The sequence below is a fragment of the Phyllobates terribilis genome, unplaced genomic scaffold (assembly GCF_046119375.1).
Source record: "Phyllobates terribilis strain yellow unplaced genomic scaffold, ASM4611937v1 Scaffold_2__4_contigs__length_985480577, whole genome shotgun sequence".
NCBI lineage: Eukaryota > Metazoa > Chordata > Amphibia > Anura > Dendrobatidae > Phyllobates > Phyllobates terribilis.
Window position 1 is genome coordinate 752,724,475 of NW_027362762.1, and position 27,053 is coordinate 752,751,527.

General features: G+C 42.9%; 1 protein-coding gene across 1 annotated transcript in view; it reads left to right on the top strand.

Moving 5' to 3' along the window:
• Positions 1–27,053, top strand: part of LOC141228177 (uncharacterized) — a 781,624-nt gene that overhangs the window by 650,914 nt on the left and 103,657 nt on the right. Inside the window, exon 10 of the mRNA XM_073667298.1 lies at positions 23,337–23,384. Coding sequence (XP_073523399.1) covers positions 23,337–23,384 — 48 coding nt within the window. The remainder of the gene's footprint in view (positions 1–23,336; positions 23,385–27,053) is intronic.

A 27,053-nucleotide genomic window follows, 5' to 3' on the forward strand; every position in this document is an offset into this window, starting at 1 on the left:
GTGCAGTCTGTGATCTATTAGTATACACAAATGTTTTTCACATGGGCTGTTGCTTAGTTCTTTTCCTCCCATTCTGTAGATGTAATTTTCGTATTTCTTGCCCAGATGTAGAATCTTGCATTTCTCCCTGTTAAATATCATTCTTTTAGTCGCTGCCCATTGTTCAAGCTTAGCTAGATCCTTTTGAATCCTTTCTCTCTCTAGTGTTGGCTATCCCTCTAACTTTTCATCCTCTGCAAATTTGATTAGTTTACCTTCATTTCCCTTATCTATGAAAATGTTGAACAACACTGGGGCCAGGACAGAGTCTTGTGGTACCCCACTTGAAACACTCAATTGGATGTGCAACCATTTATTACCACTCTTTGAGTATGATCACTGAGCCAGTTATGAATCCACCTAACCGTAGCCTTGTCAACCCCATACTTGGTCAATAAAAATAGTATGAGATACTTTATCAAATGCTTTGCTGAAGTCGAGATAGACTATATCTACCACATTTTCCTGACCCATCCAGTCAGTGATTCCATCATAGAAGGAAATTAGATTAGTTTGTCATAACTAAACCCATGCTGGCTCTAGTTAATTACTGTATTCTTATCCAAGGACTTACATACATGGTGTTTAATAATTTGTTCAAAGATCTTTCCTGGTATAGTTGTAAGGCTCACTGACCTGTGATTTCCTGGCTCCATCTTCTTTCCTTTTTTGAAGATAGGAACAACATTTGCCCTTCTCCAATCTTCTGGGACTTCTCCTTTTTCTAACCTACAACCCTTTATGGTAAGGATGCAGGACAGGATGGATATTAAGACCAAGCTGTGCCTCTCTGTTCTGAAGAGGATGAATTTAGTTAAGACGATGTTAAAGGGAACCTGACAGGTCCTTAATGCCCTCCAACCCACCATTATTTGTCTATTTGTTGTTAAATATCCTAACCAGCCCTTAATAGTGTTTATTTCCTAAATGCATGTTTAAAAAAAGGTTTTTATAAATGTCGATTTTGATATGCTAATTAGCCGTTTGACTAGTGTAATGCAGCGACTTGCTGGCATTACGGTAATGGTCCAGGATGTGTTTTACCTGACCATGTACCTTCCCCCTCAGGTGACTGGTCACATGACTGTGACATAGCACAGGTCCTGCGCGCACAGAATGTCTGTCTGATCACATGACTGTGACATCAGCAAGGTCCTGTCAGTATGTGTGTGTGTGTGCACGGGATATATATAAACCCTGCTTGATGGGAGACAGGGGTGTTCGGTGTGAGGCGTGAGGCCTGTGCTCCGTGTGTGTGAGACACCATTTGTGAGAGGCCTAGTGAGGCCGAGTGAAGCCTGGCAGCCTGAAAGGCAAAGACTGGATCCTGTGTGGATGCTAGTGGCCTTGGAAGGCAGAGGCTTGAGGAAGAGTCCTGAAAGGCAGAGCCTGGATCCTGTGTGGATGTCAGTGGCCTTTGAGGGAACGACGGCTGGAGACCCCTACCTGGGAAGCCGCAAAGCCACAGTGGTGGCGGAGTAATGGACTGAGACAGCTAAACCCGGCAAAGGTAATACCCTGTGTTATATGGACATTAATATGGACTTTGCTATGTTATTACCTTGCTGAAGGCTGTACCTGGAGCAAGTGGGCCGGTGTGTCACTTGGCTCGTGAATATTATATATATGTGTGTCGGCGTGCCACTGAGTTGGACCCGGTGAACTGTGGTTTATGAAGTAATAAACTGCTGAGCATTGTTTAAAAACGGAAAGACATTGCACGTGTGCATTGATTGTCACAGCGAAGCGAGTATCCCCCATCATGATGACTAGTGCTGCCTTACATATGGTTCGAGAATGCGGGCAACTGCAGCCCGGTTGCTAGCGGCAACGACAACCCGGTTGCTAGGGGCATCTGCAGCCCGGTTGCTAGGGGCAACGGCACAGGACGACGAGTGTGGATTAAAGCATCTGGCTGCAACTCGGTGGGGTTGTGAAGATTGGCGTCGCACTCAAACCTGGTTTGCTGTGGCTCGGCGGGGCTCACGAAGTTTAAAGCATCTGGCTGCAACTCGGCGGGGTTGCGAAGGTTGTCGTCGCACTCAAGTCCGGTTTTGCTGTGGCTCGGCGGGGCCACGAAATTTTTCCGGGGAGAGCGGTGTGTGAATAGTGCCTGAGGAAATGCAGGAGCAGATAAAAATGGCTGTGAAAGGAGCAGCAACTGAGTCTGAAGCTATAGAGCGATTAGAGCGATTAAAGTGCCTGTTAAAACCGGAGCAGGTATTTGAGAAACGTCTACTGGACATGAAACTGGACATGGTGCAGGAACCACAGGAGCCGTGGGCACCGTATAGAATGGTGGCAGTGGACCCTTCTGTGAACTCTCCGGGGGCGCCAGTGTTGTCCCAGAGTGCCCGGGGAGGTGGTAAGAGCTGTTGTGAACTGAGTCCTAAGACTATTGTTGAATTTTCTTGTAAAAATTCCCCTGCCGGTGTGGTTGTTAAAAAGGGGGCGGAGTCTAAAAAAGGGGCGGTTGTTCAAAACAGCGTGGAGGATAGAAAATCAAAAAAAATTACTGGTGGTGGGTTGGTACCTCCTAAAAATGACAATGTGACCGTTGATAACGGGGTAGCTCCAGTAGAAGGGGGTGACGTCAAAGTGGGAGGTGACCTGTTGGTCCACAACACCATGGGGAGTGACACAGACCCCATAGCTGATGGTGACACTACGAAAGTAGGAGAGGTCAGTCAGGAGGGGCTAGACGAGGTGAGAAAGTCCCCATCTCGTAGACGGCGCAAGGGCCACAAAAAGGTTGCTCCTGTAGACTTGGCTGAAAATGAAAATAAAGAGAATGTAGTACTGTGTGCCTTTGCTTTAAGTGTGGATCCTCCATTAGAGGTAGAAGAGGAGGTGACGTTGCCAGTAGCAACCTCCGGTACGGTACCGAGTCAGAAGGATCTGACAGCCCTGAAAGAGGAGGCGGCCAGTCAGGCTCCAGCTCTTGGTCACATCGGCCAGCAGGGTCAGAGTGACTTGCAGCAATTATGTGAAAACCTGGGGAACGTGTCCTCAGACCAGTTGATCCTGGAGTCTGAACAGCAGAAAATACACCAGCTTGTGAAGAACTTACAGCGAGATCTAAAGGGAAGCAACGAGGAAATTAACCAGTGGAAGGAAATGTTCTACGCAATTAAGGAGGACCGCCGCAAAATCAAGGAAGAGGTTTTGCAGTTGAAGCTTGAGAAGGAGGAGCGGCAGGATGGTGTTTCTGGACGCGAACAAATCCTAGAACGACTGCGCAAACAGCTCAATCAGGAGCTGTGTGACTCCAAGAAGGAGTGCGGTGAACGCAGTAGGGAACTGCAACAGAGTAAGAGAGATTATGAGGATCTCCTCAAGGTGAAGGAAAAACTAGAGGAGGATAAGGCGGGTGCAGAGCAAGTGCGCCAAGTGGTTGAGACCACTCTGCAAGATACCCGTGAGGAGAACGATGATCTCCGGGGAAAGACCCTAGATCTGGAAGCTCAGGTGAAGGAGTTACAGATGTCCTGTGATACTCTCCAGAAGGCGGAGATGTACCTTAAGGAAACAGTCAGCAAGATGGAAGCTGAGCGAGAGAAGATGGAGGAGTCCATCGGAAAAGCCACAGACCAGGGCCAGGAGTTGACCGCTGGTGATGGGAGGTATGAAGCAGATACAGTACAGACCAAAAGTTTGGACACACCTTCTCATTTAAAGATTTTTCTGTATTTTCATGATTAGGAAAATTGTATATTCACACTGAAGGCATCAAAACTATGAATTTACACATGTGGAATTATATACTTAACAAAAAAAGTGTGAAACAACTGAAAATATGTCTTATATTCTAGGTTCTTCAAAGTAGCCACCTTTCGCTTTGATGACTGCTTTGCACACTCTTGGCATTCTCTTGATGAGCTTCAAGAGGTAGTCAAAGGAAATGGTTTTCACTTCACAGGTGTGCCCTGTCAGGTTTAATAAAAGGGATTTCTTGCCCTATAAATGGGGTTGGGACCATCAGTTGTGTTGTGCAGAAGTCAGGTGGATACACAGCTGATAGTCCTACTGAATAGACTGTTAGAATTTGTATTATGGCAAGAAAAAAGCAGCTAAGTAAAGAAAAATTAGTGGCCATCATTACTTCAAGAAATGAAGGTCAGTCAGTGCGAAAAATTGGGCAAACTTTGAAAGTGTCCACAAGTGCAGTTGCAAAAACCATCAAGCGCTACAAAGAAACTGGCTCACATGAGGACCGCCCCAGGAAAGGAAGACCAAGAGTCACCTCTGCTTCTGAGGATAAGTTTATCTGAGTCACCAGCCTCAGAAATCGCAGGTTAACAGCAGCTCAGATTAGAGACCAGGTCAATGCCACACAGAGTTCTAGCAGCAGACACATCTCTACAACAACTGTTAAGAGGAGACTTTGTGTAGCAGGCCTTCATGGTAAAATAGCTGCTAGGAAATCACTGCTAAGGACAGGCAACAAGTAGAAGAGACTTGTTTGGGCAAAAGAACACAAGGAATGGACATTAGATCAGTGGAAATCTGTGCTTTGGTCTGATGAGTCCAAATTTGAGATCTTTGGTTCCAACCACCGTGTCTTTGTGCGACGCAGAAAAGGTGAACGGATGGACTCTACATGCCTGGTTCCCACCGTGAAGATTGGAGGAAGAGGTGTGATGGTGTAGGGGTGCTTTGCTGGTGACACTGTTGGGGATTTATTCAAAATTGAAGGCATACTGAACCAGCATGGCTACCACAGCATCTTGCAGCGGCATGCTATTCCATCCGGTTTGCGTTTAGTTGGACCATCATTTATTTTTCAACAGGACAATGACCCCAAACACACCTCCAGGCTGTGTAAGGGCTATTTGACCAAGAAGGAGAGTGATGGGGTGCTACGCCAGATGACCTGGCCTCCACAGTCACCAGACCTGAACCCAATCGAGATGGTTTGGGGTGAGCTGGACCGCAGAGTGAAGGCAAAAGGGCCAACAAGTGCTGAAAATCTCTGGGAACTCCTTCAAGATTGTTGGAAGACCATTTCCGGTGACTACCTCTTGAAGCTCATCAAAAGAATGCCAAGAGTATGAAAAGCAGTCATCAAAGCAAAAGGTGGCTACTTTGAAGAACCTAGAATATAAGACATATTTTCAGTTGTTTCACACTTTTTTGTTAAGTATATAATTCCACATGTGTTAATTCATAGTTTTGATGCCTTCAGTGTGAATGTACAATTTTCCTAATCATGAAAATACAGAAAAATCTTTAAATGAGAAGGTGTGTCCAAACTTTTGGTCTGTACTGTACCTCCTCGAGTGATGTGGGTTCGGTGGATGTCTGAGCCGAGATCAAGCAGCTCAAGGAATTGCTACAAACCCAGTGTACGCAAGAGAAGCGTGAGAAACTGGCTATTGAGAGCCGAGTGGGCGCTTTGGAGACGGAGAGGTCTGAGAGAGCTCTGCTGCTGGAAGAGCAGTTGAAGCAGGAAGAGCTTCAGAGACGGGCCGCTGAGAGGCGAGTGGCGGAGCTAGAGGAAGAAGTTTCTGGGCTCAAAAGTCGCCTGACAAAGTATCACTCAGTGAACGAGGCCTTCTTGGAGAAGGAAAAGGGCGAACACGTTGCACTCACTCCCTTATACCATGAGAAGGTGGACCTGAGGAGAGCTAAGAGAGTGTTAACCACAGATAAATATGAGATGGAAGTGGTCAAGACGAAAATTCGTGAATTTGTAGCTGTGAGTCAGCTCAGGGGAAGCATACAGGGTGAAGAAGCTGGAGGTCAGTTGCCCCTGAAATCTGAGCTGGTTGATCGTATGGAAACCACTGGTGAGACCGAAACATCTTGGTACAAGTGCCTCGTAGATGTGCCCGAGGATTTGAGGGAAGAATGCACCAGTGAGTCCGTGCATGAGGAGTTTAAGAAGGCCGTGGGAGCCTGTAAGGTGTACTTGACCTCAGAAGCTAAACAGCTGGTGGTCCTGTCCACGACCGAAGTCACAGTGGAGAGGGTGGCTATCCTAAGTGACATGCACTGGCGATGTATTCGCACAAAGCGGTTTCTCCGGTTGAAGACGGAACAAGCCGTTAGACAACTGGAGTTGATGAGGAAAGCTCACAGTATGCGTGAAGAGGTCATCCGGGTGCCTCATGTTCTGGTGAGGAAGCTCGTTGGGAGAAATGGTCGAGCCATGCAGATGATGGTCAAGAAGTCTGGTGTGGTGAAAGTAAGCAGTCCACGTGATCGTCAGGACTGGATACCAGATGAAGACGGCATGGTATCATTCTCTGCTGTAGGAACAGAAGAAAGCCTGGAATATATGCGCATGCTGTTGGAGTACCGAGTGACCTACCTGCAAGAGGTAGAACAGTTGAATCTCGCTAGACTGCAAGTGGATAGACAGCATCATCATCTGAGTAACAGAAGATGGTAGCCGTCTAGAAATTATGAGACCAGACAGAGAAAGGGCCCCCTAAATAACAGAACAGCTATAGCTGGAGTTAGGGACCTTTCAAGATGTCCTGAGAGTAGTGGGCGTGGGTTTAGAGGTAGTGAGACCTCCAGTAACTCAGGTTTGAGCAGCCCATACAAATGACCCAATAGAGGACGGGACATTACGGAGTCGAACCGGACCTTAGATGCCAGGGCATGTGAGTCACACCGCTGTATGACTGACCACTGGGAGCGGGGGAGACTTGACAAGGTTACGACTGACCGCTGGGAGCGGGGGAGGTCTGACAAGATTATGACTGACCGCTGGGAGCGGGGGAGACCTGACAAGGTTACAACTGACCGCTGGGAGCGGGGGAGCTCTGGCAAGGTTACAACCCGAAAGGTGACCTGACGAAGTCAATGACAGTGACAAATGGTAGGTCCCTAAGGAATGGGCTAATGTCATTGACTAATATTCCAGGGGCTGAACAGCGCAATTGACAAGTACATGGTCTCTGTATGAGCTGTGGGATATGAGGTGATTGTGTATATTATGTGTTCCACCCCACAAGTTTGAACAGAGGGGGGGGATATGTAATGCAGCGACTTGCTGGCATTACGGTAATGGTCCAGGATGTGTTTTACCTGACCATGTACCTTCCCCCTCAGGTGACTGGTCACATGACTGTGACATAGCACAGGTCCTGCGCGCACAGAATGTCTGTCTGATCACATGACTGTGACATCAGCAAGGTCCTGTCAGTATGTGTGTGTGTGTGCACAGGATATATATAAACCCTGCTTGATGGGATACAGGGGTGTTCGGTGTGAGGCGTGAGGCCTGTGCTCCCTGTGTGTGGGACACCGTTTGTGAGAGGCCTAGTGAGGCCGAGTGAAGCCTGGCAGCCTGAAAGGCAAAGACTGGATCCTGTGTGGATGCTAGTGGCCTTGGAAGGCAGAGGCTTGAGGAAGAGTCCTGAAAGGCAGAGCCTGGATCCTGTGTGGATGTCAGTGGCCTTTGAGGGAACGACGGCTGGAGACCCCTACCTGGGAAGCCGCAAAGCCACAGTGGTGGCGGAGTAATGGACTGAGACAGCTAAACCCAGCAAAGGTAATACCCTGTGTTATATGGACAATAATATGGACTTTGCTATGTTATTACCTTGCTGAAGGCTGTACCTGGAGCAAGTGGGCCGGTGTGTCACTTGGCTCGTGAATATTATATATATGTGTGTCGGCGTGCCACTGAGTTGGACCCGGTGAACTGTGGTTTATGAAGTAATAAACTGCTGAGCATTGTTTAAAAACGGAAAGACATTGCACGTGTGCATTGATTGTCGCAGCGAAGTGAGTATCCCCCATTATGATGACTAGTGCTGCCTTACACTAGTCAATGGGGCATTGCTTTCCGACACTAGTTGGCTCTTACAGCAGGTTATCACACCCTTGTGGGGGTGATAGCATGATTTTCAAGAGCCCGTGTCATTGCCAGCTCCCTGCAAATCTCACGCATGTTTGTGGATTTCTTCGCCCAAGCCATTGCTCCTCTGAAGTCGGGTGTACGCTTCTTGGCTTCAGAGGCAGACTACTAATGTCCGGAAGTGAAGAAGACGTCTTCCTGGCTTCCGGACATGCACAGTGCGAGTCTGAAGCCGGGAAGCGTACACCTTACTTCAGAGGCGCAATGATGTGAGTGCCGACTAGTCTGGGGAAAACAGCACCCCATCGACTAGTCAAAGGGCTAATTAGCATATGAAAAGCTAAGTTTATAAAAACTTGAAATGAGCGTTTTCAAGAACGCTTGTTCACAATTATTGTGCAATGTAATTGACTTTTAACAGAACATGGGTTTTTACTATCTAGCATCCCAAATTGGGACTCACAGATTAATTGGGATTCCAGACGGAAGTTAGTACACTATTTGGAGGATGGTATTCTAATGCTAGAGGCTCTAGAAAATCATAGATTTAAAAGGGATAAAAGGATTATGACACTTCTTTTAATGCATAAAGCATGATAGGCTTGTATGACGTTATTTGTTGTATCAGGCTGTACAACGCATATGCTTTTATAGTTCCAAACTGACAATATAAAGAATCAAATATTTGCATCAGTTCACTCATGGAGATTTTAAATCATTTTAATAGTTAAAGATAGCATTTGATTGTAATAATAAATATAAAATGTGTTTTACCAATTTTTCAGGTTGCGGCACCCAGCACATGTTAATGCTAGTTTGGTGGGTTTAGGTATAGGTTCATCAAATTCTTGTAGTATAGTAATGATATCCCACTCTACTAAGGGGATAATATCCATGGCCTATAAGAGACCTATGACTGAGCATCTGAGACAAGTTTTGGAGCCCACGATACTAAAATGGGAAAGGGATGTAGGAAAGCTGAATAAAGAAATTTGGTAGGAGGTGGTAGCATGTCCATTAGTCTTGAAAAAAGAGCTTATAGAAACCTTATGGTATTATTGAAATCAGGATTAAGGGGAATGCAAAGTGCCCCACATTCAGATATTAAACACATTCTAGACAGGTAGTGCATTGGATACTTTATCGAGTGAAAAGGTGAATTTGATTAATTAGATATTCAAAGTTTCTGTACCCCTTGATCTGGATGTGGTTGCTGAGTTTTGTAAAGGTACTTGTGGGGAATGCTTTAGAGAAAATACTGTACCACACTAGAAAAATGAGTGATGAACATTGATTATAGGAAGATTATTTGGGAGAAACTATTTCTTAAAGGGGTTCTCAGTTTTTAAATCACGTAAAGACTTGACCAGTTTGAAAATAAATTCAACATACTTATACATTGCTGCTTCAGTAGCTATGTCAAGGTAGATGGCCAAGACTGGCCTCAGAAGCTCTCAGAAACATTACTTTCATTGGTGTCTAGTAGTGAAATTGGTATAATCAAGCACATCATAATTGATTTCAGTAAATCTATAGCTGCTTATCTTATTCTCTTTTTTTCTGAGGTCACAACACATGTAGCTCAGCGGGACACATTTATCAAAAATATGCACCAAGTTCATGAAAATAAAAAGTCTCATGCCGGTCTTGTTTGGTAATATGAAGATCACATTTGAATTGGGTGGCAGGAGCAAAAGTCCATAATGGTTACACAAACTTTTTTTATGAATTTGTTATGAAATTGTACAATTCTTCTTACTTTCCATACTATCCAGCGTTACACATATGTAGAATCATTTCTGCCAGCATCTGTGGATCACCAATTTGTAATACTGTATGTCAAGTTACTTCAGATGTAATTGGTAAGGAGTGTTATTTTATGCTACATATATATAAAGGTTTAAATGTCAGATCAAGGCCTGGTGTTCCATTTTTGTATTTGATGTCTAGCAGAACAATACATGTATTAGTAATATGCCTAGCAGCTTAGAGAAGCTGGTAATGGGAGGGAGAGGCAGTCAGTGATCAATGCTTTACAGATTTTGCACACAGACTGTTTCCTGGAGAGAGAAAATTGGGTGCTTCTTATACAGTGAGGCTGGACCTCACTGATGAGTCCCGCTCTCAGTGGTTGGTAAGGCACAGCTGGGGAAGCTACTCCGATAGCAATAATTATATGTTGATCTGTCCTGCTGAAGCATTTCTTTAATCTAGATACTTGAGTCTTTCATGCTTTTTTAAATGAAAAATGTAATATAAATTGATGATTCTTTTTTAAATAAGCCACAAGGCTTAATGTCAACTTTGTGGGCCAGTTGCCTTAGCAACCTGATACCGCTGTGCATTCTAGAGCAGATGGGCCACGGACAAAACTTGCAGGCCTGTAATGAAAGACAGAAGCCAAAGTGAGAGTAAAGAAAACTGTCAGCTTGGGCTACGGACACTCACCAGGACATGATGCTGCAACTTAGCCAAGTAACAGGAGTTAGGTTTTAGCATCACAATGATGCTTTTGGTGAGGTCACTGTAAACATTGAGAAGTTTTGATGATGTAAAAATTCAATGAGTAGAATACAGGGCAACAGTGAGTGATAGTGATGGTAGGCATGTGGACATGCCCATTATACTTGTATGGTCACCAAATGGACAAATATGGCTGAATGCTGAACCCTTAACCCAGCAAAGGCAAAAGCAATTCTCTCCTTTCAAGTATTTTCCTGGATCACAATTTTGTGGGTCATCAATATCAGATCGATTGGGGTTGAACTCTCAACATACACCCCTCTGATCAGCTGTTTGAAGTGCATGGGACAATGATGTCATACTCACCACAGCCATTGCTAAGTGTTCATTTTGCAGGTAGATAGATAAATTATTGCAATGAAGAGACTTCAGTGTTTGTCCAAGCATCATGGAGTCTTTTTATAGCTGATACGAAGGACTTGTAAGAGTCTGACCCACATTAATCTGAAATTGATTGCTTGGGCTAAGGAAAGAAAATGCATTAAAAGATTTTGCCAACCAAAAAACAAAAAAAAATATTTACCCATATATAATTTTCACCCTGATTGTCCATGCATATCTTATCGATGGTCAGCCCTAGGATAAGCCATCATTATCAGATCAGTGGGGTTCTAAAACTCAGCATCTACACCAGTGGTTCTCAACTCCAGTCCTCAAGACCCACCAACAGATCTGGTTTTCAGGATTATCTTAGTTTTGCACAGGTGGTGGAATTATTACCTGTGTAATACTAAGGAAATCCTGAAAACATGATCTGTTGGTGGGCCTTGAGGACTGGAGTTGAGAACCACTGATCTACACTGACCAGCTGTGGCAGTAGGCGGATGAAAGCAGTGAACAGGGCCGTATAGCACAGCTCTGTTCAATATATAGTGGACGCTTACTATAAAAAGAGATAAGAGCTGATCTGCAGTGTCGCCAGCTTATGCCACACATAGAATGGAGCTGAGCTGTTCTTCATTGTTTACATCCGTGCACTGCTGGAGCTGATAACAGCTGATTGGTGGGAGTGCCGGATGTCGGAAACCCACTGATCTAATATTCATGACCTATTCATTTTGTCATTGTATTTTTATCACAACCGCAATTCCCAAAAAGTTGGGACGCTGTGTAAAATATAAAGAAAACAAGAATGCGATTATTTGGCCATATTTTATTTACAGCAGGACAGAACACAGATCAGAAGGTGAACGTTAGACATTTTTCCATTTCATTTGAAAAAATAAATCATTTTGATGGCTGCAAAAAAATCTCCAAAAAGTTGGGATAGGCCAATGTCTACCATTATGTAGTACCCCCCCCCCCCTCTTCTTTTTACAACAGTGTGTAAACATCTGGGAAGTGAGGAGACCAATTGCTGGAGTTTTGGGAGAGTAATGTTGTCCCATTCTTCTCTGATGTAGGATTCTAGTTGCTGAACAATCCTGGGTCGTCTTTGCCAGATTTTTCATTTCATAGTGCACCAAATGTTTTCTGATGGTGAAAGGTCTGGACTGCAGGCGGCTGGTTCATCATCTGAACTCTTCTTCTGTGAAGCCATACTGTTGTGATTGATGCAGTATGTAGTTTAGCATTGTCTTGCTGAAATATACTTGGACTTCCATGAAATTGGTGTCTGGATGGGAGAGTATATTGTTCAAAAACCTCTGTGTAGTGCTTAGCATTGATGGTGCCTTTCAAGATGTGTAAGCTGCCAATGCCATAAGCACTAATGTAACCCTATACTATCAGAGATTCAGGCTTTTGATCTGTGCGCTGATAAGTTGGATGGTTCCTCTCTTCTTGAGTTCACAAGATACGGCATCCATGGTTCCCGTAAAGAATTTAAAATTTTGATTAATCTGACCACAAAACAATTTTCCGTTTTTGTCTCACTTCATTTTAAATGAGCTTTGGCCCAGAGAAGACAGCAGCGGTTCTGGATTGTGTTGTCATATGGCTTCTTCTTTGCATAATAGAGCTTTCACTTCACTTGCATTTGTGAATTGCAGTATTCTTAAGCCCATACATTGGTTTGCACGACTGAATAATGCCCGTTTTAATGCATTGCCGTCTGAGGGCCTGTAGGTCATGAATATCTAATATTGACCATTGGCCTTGTCCCTTGTGCACATGGATTTCACCAGAATCTCTGAATCATTTAACGATATGATGTACTGTAGATGGCAGAATATTCAAAGTTTTTGCCATTTTACGCTGATGAACATTTTTCTGATATTGTTCCACAATTTTTAGACCTAGTTGTTCAGATTGGTGAACCTCTGACCATCTTTGCAGCCAGGTGGCTTAGTTTAAAATTGACCTTCCAGCTGTTTTTCATTAGACCCACTTACTTTCTTTGTTAATCCTTTCCCAACTTTTTTGAGATTTGTTGCTGCAATGAATTTATAAATGAGTTATTTTTTTCAAATGAAATGGAAAAATGTCTTTCACCTTCTTATATGTGTTCTATGTTCTGCTGTGAATAAAATATGTCTATAGGAGATTTCCAAATTATTGCATTCTATTTTCTTTGCATTTTGCACAATGTTACAACTTTTTGAAATTGGGGATGTATATTGTTTATATCTATTATTTCACTGGTTGTTACATTTATGGGGATAATTGGGGGTATAAAATGTATATTTTTTGTGGTTTTGTGCTGTTTAATACTGTTATATAAATATACAAAAAAATATAATTTCTAGACTATTGAAGGGTTATGTTATTCCACTATGGACAAACCCAATGTGCTAGAAGGGTCTCTTGACATTGAGCAGATCAACAAAATGTCAAAATGTCCACATTCTGGGACCTCCAATTTTTGTAGGGAATTTCAGTTCATCTGCCAATAAGGATAACCTGGACAACCCATTTAAGGATAACTTTATTTAAAGAGTTTTTCCCATCCACAAAATATTTCAGAATTGCCTTATAGCTGTGGATTCACCATCCTTTTCCGTATAGTGCCCTTACAGTTCAATAGAGAGTCGGGTGTTTTTTTGTGTGAACTTATCTTTGGAGTCTATGGGAGTTATGAAAAGAGCCAAGCAGGTAGTTCTCTCATAGACTTAAGGCCTAATTTACACTTCATTTTTGTTTGCTGTACAAGTAAAACTGATCAATTTTAATTAGTGTATTTTTTATCAGATTGTTATCTGTTTCCTTTGATACACATGTCCCTTTTTACCATCAGTGTGGCATCCGCTTTTAATGTACGCACAACAAAAGATATATTTCCAAACTTCTTCAGCCCATTAGACAATGAAAACCGGTCATCACTAGGATCCAACACAAATGGTATTCGTGTGCTGTCTGTTTTTTGGCAGTCCTATTTACTTGAATGGGCGAATTTCATTTGCTAATCGGTTCAAAATTGGATATGTCTCCATTTAAAGGGCTTCTGAACATGCTCATAGACTACAATAAGTCAGTTAACAAGCTGCAAAAAAATAACTAGAACACGTATGATAGTATCAAATGGGTCCCAATTAGACCACTACAGAGTGGGTCATATGCAAGCACAAACATTTTCCATCAAACTGAATGGAAACTGCGGTAACTGGTAGTAGCAAACAATGATGACAGGCTCCCTGTTTTCCTGATAGCTGAGGGTCCCAGGGGTTGATCAGGTAATTGTAGATTCTACTTGTGCATTGTATCCCTCTCTACTTTGTATCAGACCTCACATTGATCTAGTAACAAGAATCCTTTAAAGGGGGTTTTCCCACAAACAAAGTTCATTTTCAGTCAATAGATCTTGGAATAATAATAAGTTCCACAATTGAATGTGTTAAAAATAAATGTTCCTGTGCTGAGATAATCTTATAAATCTTCCCCTGCTGTGTACTGTGTAATGGCCGTGTCTGACCGTACAGGAACATGGTCTGATCATACCACATCTTCCGGGGGCGGGGGGCATGGGTGGGTCAGACTATACAAACATTACAGCAGGGGATCACAAATGATTCTTTTTGTAAGGTAAAACAATTTCCTACCTGTTTTAAAACAACGTTTTATGTAAAAGAAAGGATAGCAGGGAATCACAAATGATTCAATCTGTATACTCTTGCTTCCTCCCCTGCCCAGGAGATGTGGTATGATCAGACCATGTTCCTGTACAGTCAGATGCAGCCATTACACAGTACACAGCAGGGGCACATTTATAAGATTATCTCAGCACAGGAACATTTCATTTAAACACATCCAATTGTGGAACTTATTTTTATTCCAAGATCTATTGATTAAAATGAACTTTGTTTGTGGGAAAACTCCTTTAAGTAATTCAAGGTGTAGTTCTCTGTAGCACTGCGGCACTGAGGGCTCCATGCACACATGCTCCCAGTAACCCTCATGTGTAGGTTTTATTTTGCCCACTTGCCCATCCTGTCTTACTTTGTGCATGCCAAGTTCTAATGATATTAGCTAACATTACATCTGGAAACTATAAATTATATATCTAAACTAGAAATAATAGCACACATAGCACAAATACAGTAATAATTAATTTAGCATTTCCAGGTAAAATGCCGGACATGATTTGTTAGCTGAGCTTTCTCATCTTGCCTTCCCTGTACCAGGGTTAGATGGGTTAAATAGATCTAATACACCTTTCAACCGAATCATCTCTTGTGAGTATGCCTTATAGACCGTCTATTCTTGTTTGCTCCTTTTATGTCCTGAGGCTTTCAGAAACAGATGCAGTCATTTGCCCGTCCATGCCTGGGATATGTAACCATGTAGCGGAGCTCGCTGACACAAAGCAGACATTACCTAGAACACCTGCACTGTAATCTCCAGTCATTTGTTCATTTTCCTGCTGGTCCCATATGGGAAATGATTGGGTGTATGGCTCATTAAGACCTGTATTAAGTTCTCTTGATAATGTCAGCCAATAACTCATGACTGGAGGGCTCATCTCTAAAGACCTTTACAAGCTAGTTATGTGGGGGTGCACACGTGCTTTAGGTTTTTTATGAATACGTGGAAGAGTGTGAGTAGACACATGTAATTACACCCTGGTAAGCAGAACCCAGACTAAACCTGGGCTGGAGAGGAATAAATTGCATTATACACATATGGTTATGTTGTGAGGCAGACTGTGAAAAATCTGGTTCTGACCTACAGTCAAAGTATGAGCCTCAAATAACCAACTATAAGCTAGAACCAGACATATTAGATTTGCCCTGTACGCACAGTTGATCAATCTCTCTGCTAATCCTGGAAAAATAATAATTTATGACTTGAGGTGGCTGTCCACTCGTAACAAATCCTGCCCATGTGTTTTTACTGAAGACATCGTGGAGGGTGTTGCAATGCTCTAGACCCTCCATTATTAAGAGAAGAGAGCTATTGCAATGATCATATCTTGAAGTCAACGGAAACTGTGTAATATTGGATTTCCAATGTAGCATTGCTGCAATAATAATGTAGACACACATCCAACTCTCCACCGCGATAACAGCTTACTTACACTGACTGCTTACAGGGAACCTTTCAGCAGTTTTAATTCTGCAAAACTGCTGACATCGACAAATAAGAGACCTGGAGACTTGATTAAACCTACCTTTCGAACTGTTTTACTTGCAGCATGAATAATAAAATAAGTTTAAAGGGTTTTTCCCATCTTAAAAGATTGTTATAACAGGAAAGCACTTATAAAAATAAGCAACTTTCCAGTTTACTTCTTATTATGCACTGTTCTTCTAAGAATTATACTTTTAAAGTTTACAGCTTGTTGCCTTTGTTTTTTTATATTGAGGTCCTAAGCACTGCTCTGAAGTTGGCCAGGATCCCTGGAGCGCTCGTACCTCCTGATCCCAGCCAGCTTCCGTGCTGTTGTGCTCTTCCAATGCTGTTGAGGAAAGGCTGCTTCTTATAGCGGATAGCGCACGGTTTGGGTTAGCGGTGCAAAAAATGCTACTGGTCTAATTTGGCAATTAAGCAGGAGCACCCTAATCCCAACAAGCAGGAAGCCAGAAAATTGGGGAGGGATTTGCTTTTAAACAGAAACCCTTTAATTGCAACAAAGGTCATCCCCCCACCCAAGATGTCAACCAAAATGTTCTCCGGTTTCTGATTCATAAGCCTTCCAAGGGTTCTTGGTTTGATTCTCCAGCCTTCACTCAAGAGCACAGGGGAGGGGTAAGGAGCGCAAACTGAAGAGAGCCAAGAACACTTTGATCTTAGGCCACCTTGAGATGTCAGTGATTTTTCTCATCCAAATCAGTGTTTTGGATTACTGGATCCTCATCAACTCTTACATCATTTATCGGGGGCCCTTATGCACGTTAGACTGTTGGCCAATCCCATCGATATCGGTGGGTTCAGCTGACCGTAGTCTAATGTGTATGGGGGCTTTAAAGGGAATCTGTCACCAGGGTTTTACCAATTAATCTGAGAGCGGCATTATGTAAGGTAGAGACCTTGATTCTAGCAATGTATCATTCTCTTATTGCAGTTTGTTTTATACAGCAGTGGATTGTCTCCTGAGGACTCGTAAACCTGCCGTTATGTAGTCCTCCATACTAATGAGCACTGTATAACTCTGCCCTCACCAATCATTGGCAGCTTTGTGTGTACTCTGCTAGTCAGTGGTGTGGGAGGGGTAACACTGGGCTCAGATAACTGCTACATCTGGAGCAGATAAACCAGGATTTTAATAAAATGGCAGCATGCAGATCAGTAAGTGACACATCACTAGAATCCGGGTCTCAGCCCCTACATTATGCTGCTCTCAGATGTGGTACCAAAAGCCTGGCAACAGATTTCCATTAAGTAAATAAGCTATATTTACTGTGCTGGCATCTCTAATAATTGTCATTCCATAATGTTCGTTGTATTATAGTGTATGGTTTCATGTGATATCTGTTTATTTCTAACTACTTTACATACAGTATCAGACTATGTCTACAATTACTCAGTCACATGGAAGCAATTTGACTTGGGACAAACCAAACCACAAATTACCTAAACCACCAAGAGAAACCACAATACAAGTTAATCCATTGGAGACATGTAAAAGGAAATGCAAACAGCTGTTCTTATTTTGCTCCCTTGCGGAAAATCCATTTGTTTGCTTAGATGTTGGAACAGTAATGTGCATACAAGGTCTAATTCCTGCCCTTGGTGTCACATTGTATAGTTTGGTGCTAATACAATACGTGATACTGGGTGATAGCAGCGAGTGCGAGCTACAGGACCTACTGCAATCTAAGTTGTCTTATGCCCATCTTATGTCTTATCCTTTGGGTTTTTGCCATTTCTATAGCTGGTAGATAATTGGTTTGTATGAAGGTGTCTTGAGTTTTTAAAGAGTCTATTGCTTATATAGCACAAACTTTCTGTATATGTAGTAGGTGGCGGATATTGATAGAAGGCAGCCAGTCCCCTGCAAGGCGAAATAGGCTTTGTTGTTTACTATCCCACAGGTTTGTCTGATCTGAGAGACTCTGATAACTGAATCGTGGGATATTAGACTGGATAAGCCAGGGGTCAGGATCAGAAAAACACCTTGTTACTGTCAGGCAAAGTCTTCCAGGGCAATGTGCATGGTGAGAACTGGGCTGAAGCATCAGGGGAATTAGCAGGATCACAGTCGGTCAAAAAGCAGGATCAGGGAGCAGATTCCAGGCAGAAAATCATTAACAGAACTGAAGGCTGGTAAAATGATGCCAAAGGACTGACCACCATGACACATTGGATCAGACAAGAATGCTTCAGGCACTCGCCAATCTAGTCCTGCAGATCAGACAGTAAAAGGTTTCATCAGAGTTAAGTAAAAAGCTGCTCAGAGGCAGCAATACAGTAAAAAGAGCATGTACTCCCCTAGACTACCCACAGGTCTTCTGTTTAGATTGTCTGCAGCTGGCATATCCTGCATACCCAATATGATGGCTGCAGTCAATCACTGGCCTCAGCAGTCTTGTGTGGTGTACAACTGAGGCTAGTGATTGGCTGCAGCGGATGTTAACATCGATTGTCGCACATTGATGGCTTCTTCTATGAAAAACAGATACATTATTTACTGTTTCTAAAGATGTGTGGGATGGATCCTGTAGCGAACTATCAGTGGGACAAACAGTATGGGCCATGTTTTTAATTAAATATGAATAATTTTTGTTTTATAAGTGCTTGTTTTTTTTCCAAAACGTTGCGTTTCAAAACTTGATTTATATTACTTATGCGTCCTAATAAGTTATAAGAATATATTCTCCATTCACTTCCAGTAGTCAGTCGCGCTGATGTATTGTACCCATATTTGAAAGTCTGCGTTCCTGCACCCAAATTGATAATTTGCCTTAAGTTAGATTGCGTAGACCCAAGGAACGATGGGTGCTGTCTATGTAACTCTGGATCAGGCCTTAACACCGTAATTACTTACTTTTAAGTAATGCTTAAAGGGTTTGTCCGGTCCAAATCGATCAGTCTTATGAATTCCCCTGGCGCACGTGACGCGCCCCCTGGGCCGTGGGGTACTCGGTGCCGGGCCGATCGTTGCTAGGGGAGATGTCACAGTGGCGGTGACCCGGTCCGTGACCAAGGGCGGTCAATAAAAGGAGATTATTTACAGGGGATTTATAGTTTTTATATAAAATTCGTGACGCCACCTGTGGTATGCGGCTATATGGAGCCGCCGCTGCGGTGCAGAACCTCTGGACCTGGTGTAAATACAGCAGAGTTGGTTTAGCTCTCCACAGGTAGAGCTTAGCTCCAGGGCAGTATAGATGTTACTGATGTTGCGGTGTAGTACAGGAGGTGATGGCGCAGCAGCAATAACTGACAGAGATGGTGGGGTGCAGTCTTCAGGGTTTTACTCACAGTTGTCAAGTTTCTCAGGTTGCACTGTACAGCTTACTGCCTCCCACGTCGCGCTGCGTTCACCAGGCAGGGGTTCAGCCAACCCTCAAGTACCTCCAGAGTACATAGCAGGACCCCCTTCTGTGTATTACTTCTGGCCATCTCCCTGCACCTCACACCTAGTGTCCCAATCCAGTGACCGCGGACCTTGTCGGGCGACGTCTTCTCTGTTCCCTGGGTCCTCTATGGTTACCTTCTTGGTGAGACTAATGTGGATTGTGGCTGCAGTACCTGAAATACTACAGCCTCCGTTTTCCTAGTTGAGACTTGAAGAACTCTGCTAGTTTAGGGACCAGTCCCCTCTGTGCGACCAGACCCCTCCACCGCCTGGCAGATTCGGGCATACGGGTGGCCTCCAGCACTTCCCTTCCACGTTCCTGGAGCCTTTCCCGCTCCTCTCTCTCTCTCTCCAGTCCTGGGCCTCTCCTCAGGCCCTCCTCCTGAGCAGAGCTCCTACAGAGCTCCTGCTCCCAACTCCTACTCTCACTGAAGAACTGTCTGAACTCTCTCTAGAATGTTCCACCCTCTTTTTATATCACCCCTTTCAATGCTCCTCTGATTTACTTCCTCCACCCACACCCACTACATGGTTCCCCCTACTTTGGTTCCCCCCACTCCAGCCAGGGACAGGGCTCAGCAGGAAGCACGACACATCTTGCCCTTCCAGCTGGCCTGGAGTAGTGTAGTGTAGTGTTGGATGAAGGTGTTAGGGTCCCGGGCTGTACTCCTTCCTTACCTGAGAGTGAGACACCACACCTCTGGGTGAGATGCAGTACCTCTGTGGCGACCGAACCCTCAGGGGCGCCACACACGCATTGTTAGCTGCGGGGATTCGCCAGTTTCAGACCCTGGACCAGAGGGTATGTATGTGTTATATATACTCCCTGCCGGTGGGTGCAGCCTTGCTCCATACACTTTTATAGAGTGATGTTGCGCCCCATCTGGTGATGCGGCTGGCCAGTGGGCGTGGCCGACTAGAGGGCGCGGCCTCGATCCATACAAGTGTATGGAAGTGAGGCCATGCCCACTGTCCGGGAGTATGTATAATGCATATATACCCTCCGGGCTGAAACCGGCGAATCCTCGCAGCACGTGCATGTGCTAGGGGGATTCATAAGTCTACAGTCACACAGAGTGACTGCAGACTTGTCAATTTGGACCAGACAACTCCTTTAATATTGTGCCCCTTCTCCTCCTCATAGTTTTGTGTCTGACTGTAAAACAGCTGGCTGTCACTGGAACCTCTGGAAGTGTCGGAGCTGATATAATTAAAGTATACTAGTAGGGCTAAGTGCACTCTTAGGCCTCATTCAGACGTCAGTTTTTCGCGTACGAGATCTATCCATGTTTTTCATGGAGAGAACTTGTACCTCTTATAGCCTATGGGGTTGTTCACATGTCAATGTATTTTATTAGTCTGGGTGGTCTGTAAAGTATCACATAGACATGTCCGATTTTCATCAGAGTCTCGGATCAGACTTCTCAATGTAAGTCTATGGGTTCATGAAAAACTGCCTTTTTTTTTACATCTGAGAAAAACTGATGAAACTGTGCATGAGAATAATCACTGATTTCTGAATGAGGCCTTAATGTACAGTATATGTGGGGAGCTTTTCCTGACGTATACTATAACGTTCCAATTCATCAAACAGAAGTCAAAATCGTGTTCTTTTGGGAAACTGCAATGAAAGGTATATCATGGCTAATATGTTGTTTTTATAATGGGTCCCTATGGTGGACGAATGCTTAGACATCCATCCTGACTGTGGCCATTGTCAGTGCCTCCTGAGCACAGCCTACTGTTTCAAGTCATGGGCCTGTGGTGTCACAGACAGTGCAGTAATTACTACGCCCTTGCTTATATATTATAGGGGCATGTGACATGGCCGCCTGTATAGTAGATCACTGCTAACATTCACCTCTGCATTTTTTCTAGGATATATAAATCTGTGTCAGGCATCTAACAAGCAGGGGCGGACATATCATTGGTGCCATCTGTGCAGCTGCACAGGGGCACATTTCCACCTCCAAAATAGGTGGAATTGTGCATTATGATGTGCTATTGGACTGAAAAGGGCCCATATACTGTTCCTGCGCAGGGCCCTCTTCTGTCTGTGTCCGCCAGATGTAGATAGGTTACCCCGCTACCTCTAGAAGCAGCAGTCATTCCGCTAATATTACTCCACTTAATATGGGGCACTGTGTGACTATGGAAATAGTGCATGGTATTCCCTGGCTGATACCTGTCATCTCCTTTCTGATTATCTGCGGCTGGATACTATAATTATGTGCTCTCTCTCCCGTCTTCCTGTTATCTATTGTAGCATGTGTCAGCTAACGCTATAATCTGTTTACATCGTAGTGGCCCTTTAATGTGATAATTGATTATATGCCTCCTACTTCTGTGTACATTCAGCTGATATCAGTCATTTTACAGGGTTGTATATATCAATTACAGATAAAAGCATTACTCGTAGGAAAACCTGAGGTTACGCAGGAACTGAGCACCTGATGTGGTTAGAGCTTCGTGCGCATCGCTCTGTGCAGTTATGTCTTGTTACGTGGTGGTTAATGGAAGAGTAACTCACAAAATGTGACAGTATAACTGTAGCTACTCAGATGCTTAATTGCTTGATAATAGTAATTGCTCTACAATTTTTTACCATTGCTTTCTAGAGTGTGATTTTAACTATAAGGACACAGTAGTCCCTCAAGTTAAAATGCCCTGTACTGGAGGTGTAACTCAATTCCACCGGGGCCCAGAGCAGAGACGCTGACCGGTCCCTCACTGACTATATGCCATTTATAATACTAGTGGAGCAGAGGGTCTCCTTGGCCCTTTAAAGGGAACCTGTCATCATGAAAATGCAGTCCAATCTGCAGGCACCATGTTATGGAGCAGGAGGAGCTGAGTAGACTGATATATAGTTTCGTGAGAATAGATTCAGTATAACTGGCATTTTAATCACTTAATCTCTACTCTTTCTGGGACTTTCGGTCCAGTGGGCAGTGCTATCAGTAACTGACAGCTACCTCTGTATGTACATTTATACATAGAAAGCTGTCAGTCACTGATAGCCCCGCCCACTGGACCGGAAATCCCAAGAAAAGCAGGAGAGTAAATGAATAAAACAGAAGTTATAGTGAATTATTTCTCGTAAAACGATATATCAATCTGCTCAGCTTCCCCTGCTCTATAACATGGTGGCTGCAGATTGGACTGTATTTTTATTGTGACAGGTTCACATTAAGCACCAGGGCTCAAATGTGACTTCTACTTCGACATCATGTATATTTGTACCCATGAGCCCTAATTTCTCTTTTTTTAACAACGACTTTTCCTGGAATATTATAATTTTAGGCTGCACCAGGATAGTACAGATATTTAGTGGCTACTGCATGACGGTTCTGTCGAAAGAAGAAGAAAATACCAGCAACCACAAGGAAATAATGGTTTAAAACATCACATTTATTAGATCCTTTAAAATAAGTGAAAGTGAATTAGGACAGTACATGGGACATCAGTGAAATTAAAGGAGCTTCCAATATTGATGACCTATCTCTGTCATAGGTCATCACTATCAGATAGGTGGAGGTCCGACACCCAGCACTCCCACTGATTAGCTGTTATTAGCTCTAGTGGCAGCCATTGAGTAGAGCTAAGCAGCACAGCTTCGTTTAATGCGCTGAGAACTGCAAATCAGTTCTTATTCAAGAGAATAGCTATACTTAGTGTCGTATTACAACTACAGACAAGAACTTTCATCGATGACTCAGATCTGAGACACTACCGGCACTGTTGTATATTTCTTTACAAGTAGTCAGCATGTGACCGCTGCAGGCAGTCAGTTGCTTCAGTGGTTTACGCGCTGTTTTTCTGGCGTCATGCTCTGTGATGGCAGCCATAATACGAATAATACAGCATATGCTGACTGCTTACAAAGGCTAAAAGGATAGTCTACGTGTCATCTTTGGCTGTCCAGGTGATAGAAAAGGAAATTATTATCACTTTCGCTTTTTTAAACCATTTGCACATGTTTTACTTAAACGTTGGATAACTTTTTACAACTTTACAAAATGTATTTTTGTTCTGATATTCTAAACGTTACACTTTATTTCCTAGGTCATCACTTGGTCTGGAACATATGATCCTGGACGAGAACGAAGCAAGGTGGGTTTTTTTTTCTAGTAATTATTTGATGATCGTTTGTGTTCTGAAAGCCTTCCGCATCGGCCTGACAGCTGTGTGTGGATTATTATTACAGCACTGCTCGCGCTGAGCGTTGCCGGCTTTGACAGCTTGCATTGTCTGCTCGCAGGGAACACGATTTGCTATCTGAGCCAGATTCAGTGTGAAATACTTTGGGACTTTATACGCTAAAGGGTTCTTGTTATCAGGGAAATTTCATTTACGGCAATGAAAACATTTCAAAACATTTATTTAGGATTCATATGTTGTCTTATGTACCTGCCGAGATGGAGTTATCTGGTGACACTGTTTTTACTGGGCACTTTTAAGTGACCCTCAGGGCAGTGACTACTATTTGCCAAGTTTGCCTCTTAGAACGACTCCTATTTATAAGCCGAATAACAATATGCTGCAACCTACATGCTCATGTAATGGCCCTTTTTTATTTGACTAAAAGTAATAAGGTACCAAAGGTATTAGCGAGCAAACCTAGTGTTTGAAATAAATTGTCTGCAGTTGTCATTTTCCATTTTAGGCTACGGCCACATGAGTGTAGATTCTCTCATCTGAGGGAATCGGATTGATTATGTTAATGACACTCCGATTAAACTCTGATCCGAGTGTCAGCATAGTGTGATCCGATTCTCTCAGATGACAGTCGTAGCACAGGTGAGGAGGAGTTGGAGAACAAAATATCTCCATCTTCTCCATTCAGTGAGTCTGCGGAAATCGGATGTCATCCGCGTGCAGTCCGATGTTTTCCACACACCCATAGACTTGAGTGGCTGAATCGGTATGAGAAAAAAAAATCGCAGCTCTGCACTTCCTCATAGTATAACATTGGTCTGAGTACTATCCTATGAAACATCGGAAAGCACTTGTCCAATGTTAACGCTTGTGTGAGCGAGCCCTTAGACTAAGTTCCCACGATGGGTTTTTCATGCTGCGTATTTTCGTTGCAGCGTCTTACAGATCCAGCAAAGTGAAAGGGATTTATAGAAATCACATGCCCGCAGTGCTTTTTTTTACGTAGACTTGCAGTTCGTTTTTGAAATCTGAAAGATGTCATTTTCTCTTTAGGGTACGCTGAGTTTTATGTGAGGATGTTCCCCATAGACTTGCATTATATGCGGAAAATCTGCAGGTAAAAAACACATGTAATCCACACATGGCTGTATCAATAAAGTTTTGTCAAGGAAGTATCAAAAAACAATCAGCTTTATTTAAAATATGATGAGACAAAAACTGCAGTGTCAAAAACGCAATAAAATGCATGTAAAAAAGCACAATGGAAACCGCATTGAAAAAAAGTAACCAAATTTAGCTAAAAGGTGCAGAGAATCTGTGACATCAAAAAGTCCCCAAATACTTAGCCGTTGGACTCGTGCACACAACTGTTTAAATCGGACTATCCGTGGTTTAGACACCTTGCACTTGTACCCATGTTATTCTATGGAGCTTTGCACAAGTCCAATTTCTTCCTTGGATCGAGTGGTCCGAGGAAAAAATCTTTCGCATGTCCGATTTTGATCCAAGTGTCGGATGAAAATCAGCAATGCAAATCTAAGGGTCTGTGGAAAACATCAGACCGCACTCGGATGGCATCCGATGTTCATGGACTGATTGAATGGAGAAAGTGGAGAACCTTTTTTTTTCATCCATTCTAAATTGACAGAGTAATCAACATATTCAGTTAAAATTGTTACCCTAACCATATAACCCGCATCTTCAATTGGTACTACCTTGCTATTATGTGTCCCTTGAAATTTTGAGAGCACCTTTTAATAATATCACTTCATGTATGTCCAATGAAAGGATCTGTTAATGGTGCTGTGATTGGATAAACCGATCACGTGACCTTTTTCTTAGCTTGATAGCGGGAGCAATTCATTCAGTTATTTTGTCACTGAGCAGGAATACCAAGTGTTTTATTAGCTGAGATTTAACAAGTGACCAAAGTGTGGCGCATATGTACTTTAATTTGAATACGCCTCCATACTTTTCATTGTAATAATAGAGCACGTACTAAGGTATAAGCAGTTGAAGATGTGGGTTATATGGTTAGGGTAAGAATTTTATTTGAACATGTTAGTCTGTCTATTTAGGAAGGAAGTGCAAATTTAGAGATCATTCCCCATTGACAAAGCCAAAAGGTGAAACTCAGAATCGGGTGGATGACCCCCAGTGTATGATTTTAATAAGCTATGCTATTCCACTGATTGTCTTAACATATTTCACTACATTACTATTTATTGGCACCAGAGTCTATGATATCTACTCTGGCGGTCACAATATGAACAGCAAGCATTTATCAAGAATGGTCCATCTTCAAGATGACGCGCCCAATCAGAGGGTCTGTAGCATCAGACCAATCAGATTCAGCCATGAATGATCACATGTATGCGTGTCATCGAAGGCTTGGCCGCAGTTGTTGTAACCAGACGCTATTAGCTGAGAGGTGACTCAACCACGGCATAACTTTCTGCTCCACGGGTTTACACAATGCATTTGACATCATTTGGCACATTAATGCCACTGACGCCGAAAATGATAAAGCATCAGTTATATATTAGAGGATTAGTTTATGCTGTTTATGCAATTGACCTCCTATTGACACTCTATTGATACCAGCAATGATTAGACACCCTGACATAGTACAGGATGGGCAAAACGCGTTGAGACCTATAATTAGATAGCGACACAAGAAAGCACATTGTAATAGTGTTTAATGAATGGCAGCTTATATGTATCATCATGCCAGATAGATTAATCAAACACTAGTGTGATCCCCTATGATAATATTAGGCGGTAGTTTGTATATATTAGATATTGTCACTTTATTATTAATATCAGGCAACTGCAATTCTGTAATATATTAGAAAGGATTGATTAGGTTTGAGGAGGGAGAAGGAAACTTTACCTCCTATAGGCCACATCCTAACTAGAATGGCAACATAACACGGTTAAGTTGTCAGATAGACCTGCACTTAGTACGGTGGAAATGTAAATACATTTTTTTTAATATATTCCAATAAAGGTTATTTTTTATCAATTAATCTACTCCGGTCAGTGATATAGTTTTTAATTCAGTGGATTTAATTATGTTGTGGGATTGCACACTGTGATGAATGTGTGTGTGATTCTGTCCTATGCTTAATTTGGCTGGCTTTTTATAGGTGTCCTTTTATATATTCTTGTAAAAATGATACTTTTTCTGGCTTTATTGAGAGGACACTGTGCCATCACACAGAGCCACTGGAGCCACATGCCCACTGCATATAACTCCCTTGTCAGACTGCTAAAAACTCTATAGGTATAGTGAAAGGATGACTGTGAGTAATACTGGTAATACTGGTATATTTGGTGATCGTTTCCTTTTTTTCTTTACTTGTTCACCTGTTTTCTTTGGCTTAGTTTACTGTTAGTGGCTTTGTTTTTGCAGTTAGTATGTTTGGAAGAGGTTCGCCAAAAATTTTTCTTTTTAGAAGCTCCATCATTACAAAAGGTTTTGGACTCCTATTGCGGCTACATTTTTTCCACCAATTATGGAATCCTTAATGCAGCCACAACGCAGCCTCAAGGTTTTCTTATTGGATTATTTGCGACAGTATGAAGGACAAATTATGACATGTGGCTCCAGCCTTTATCTGT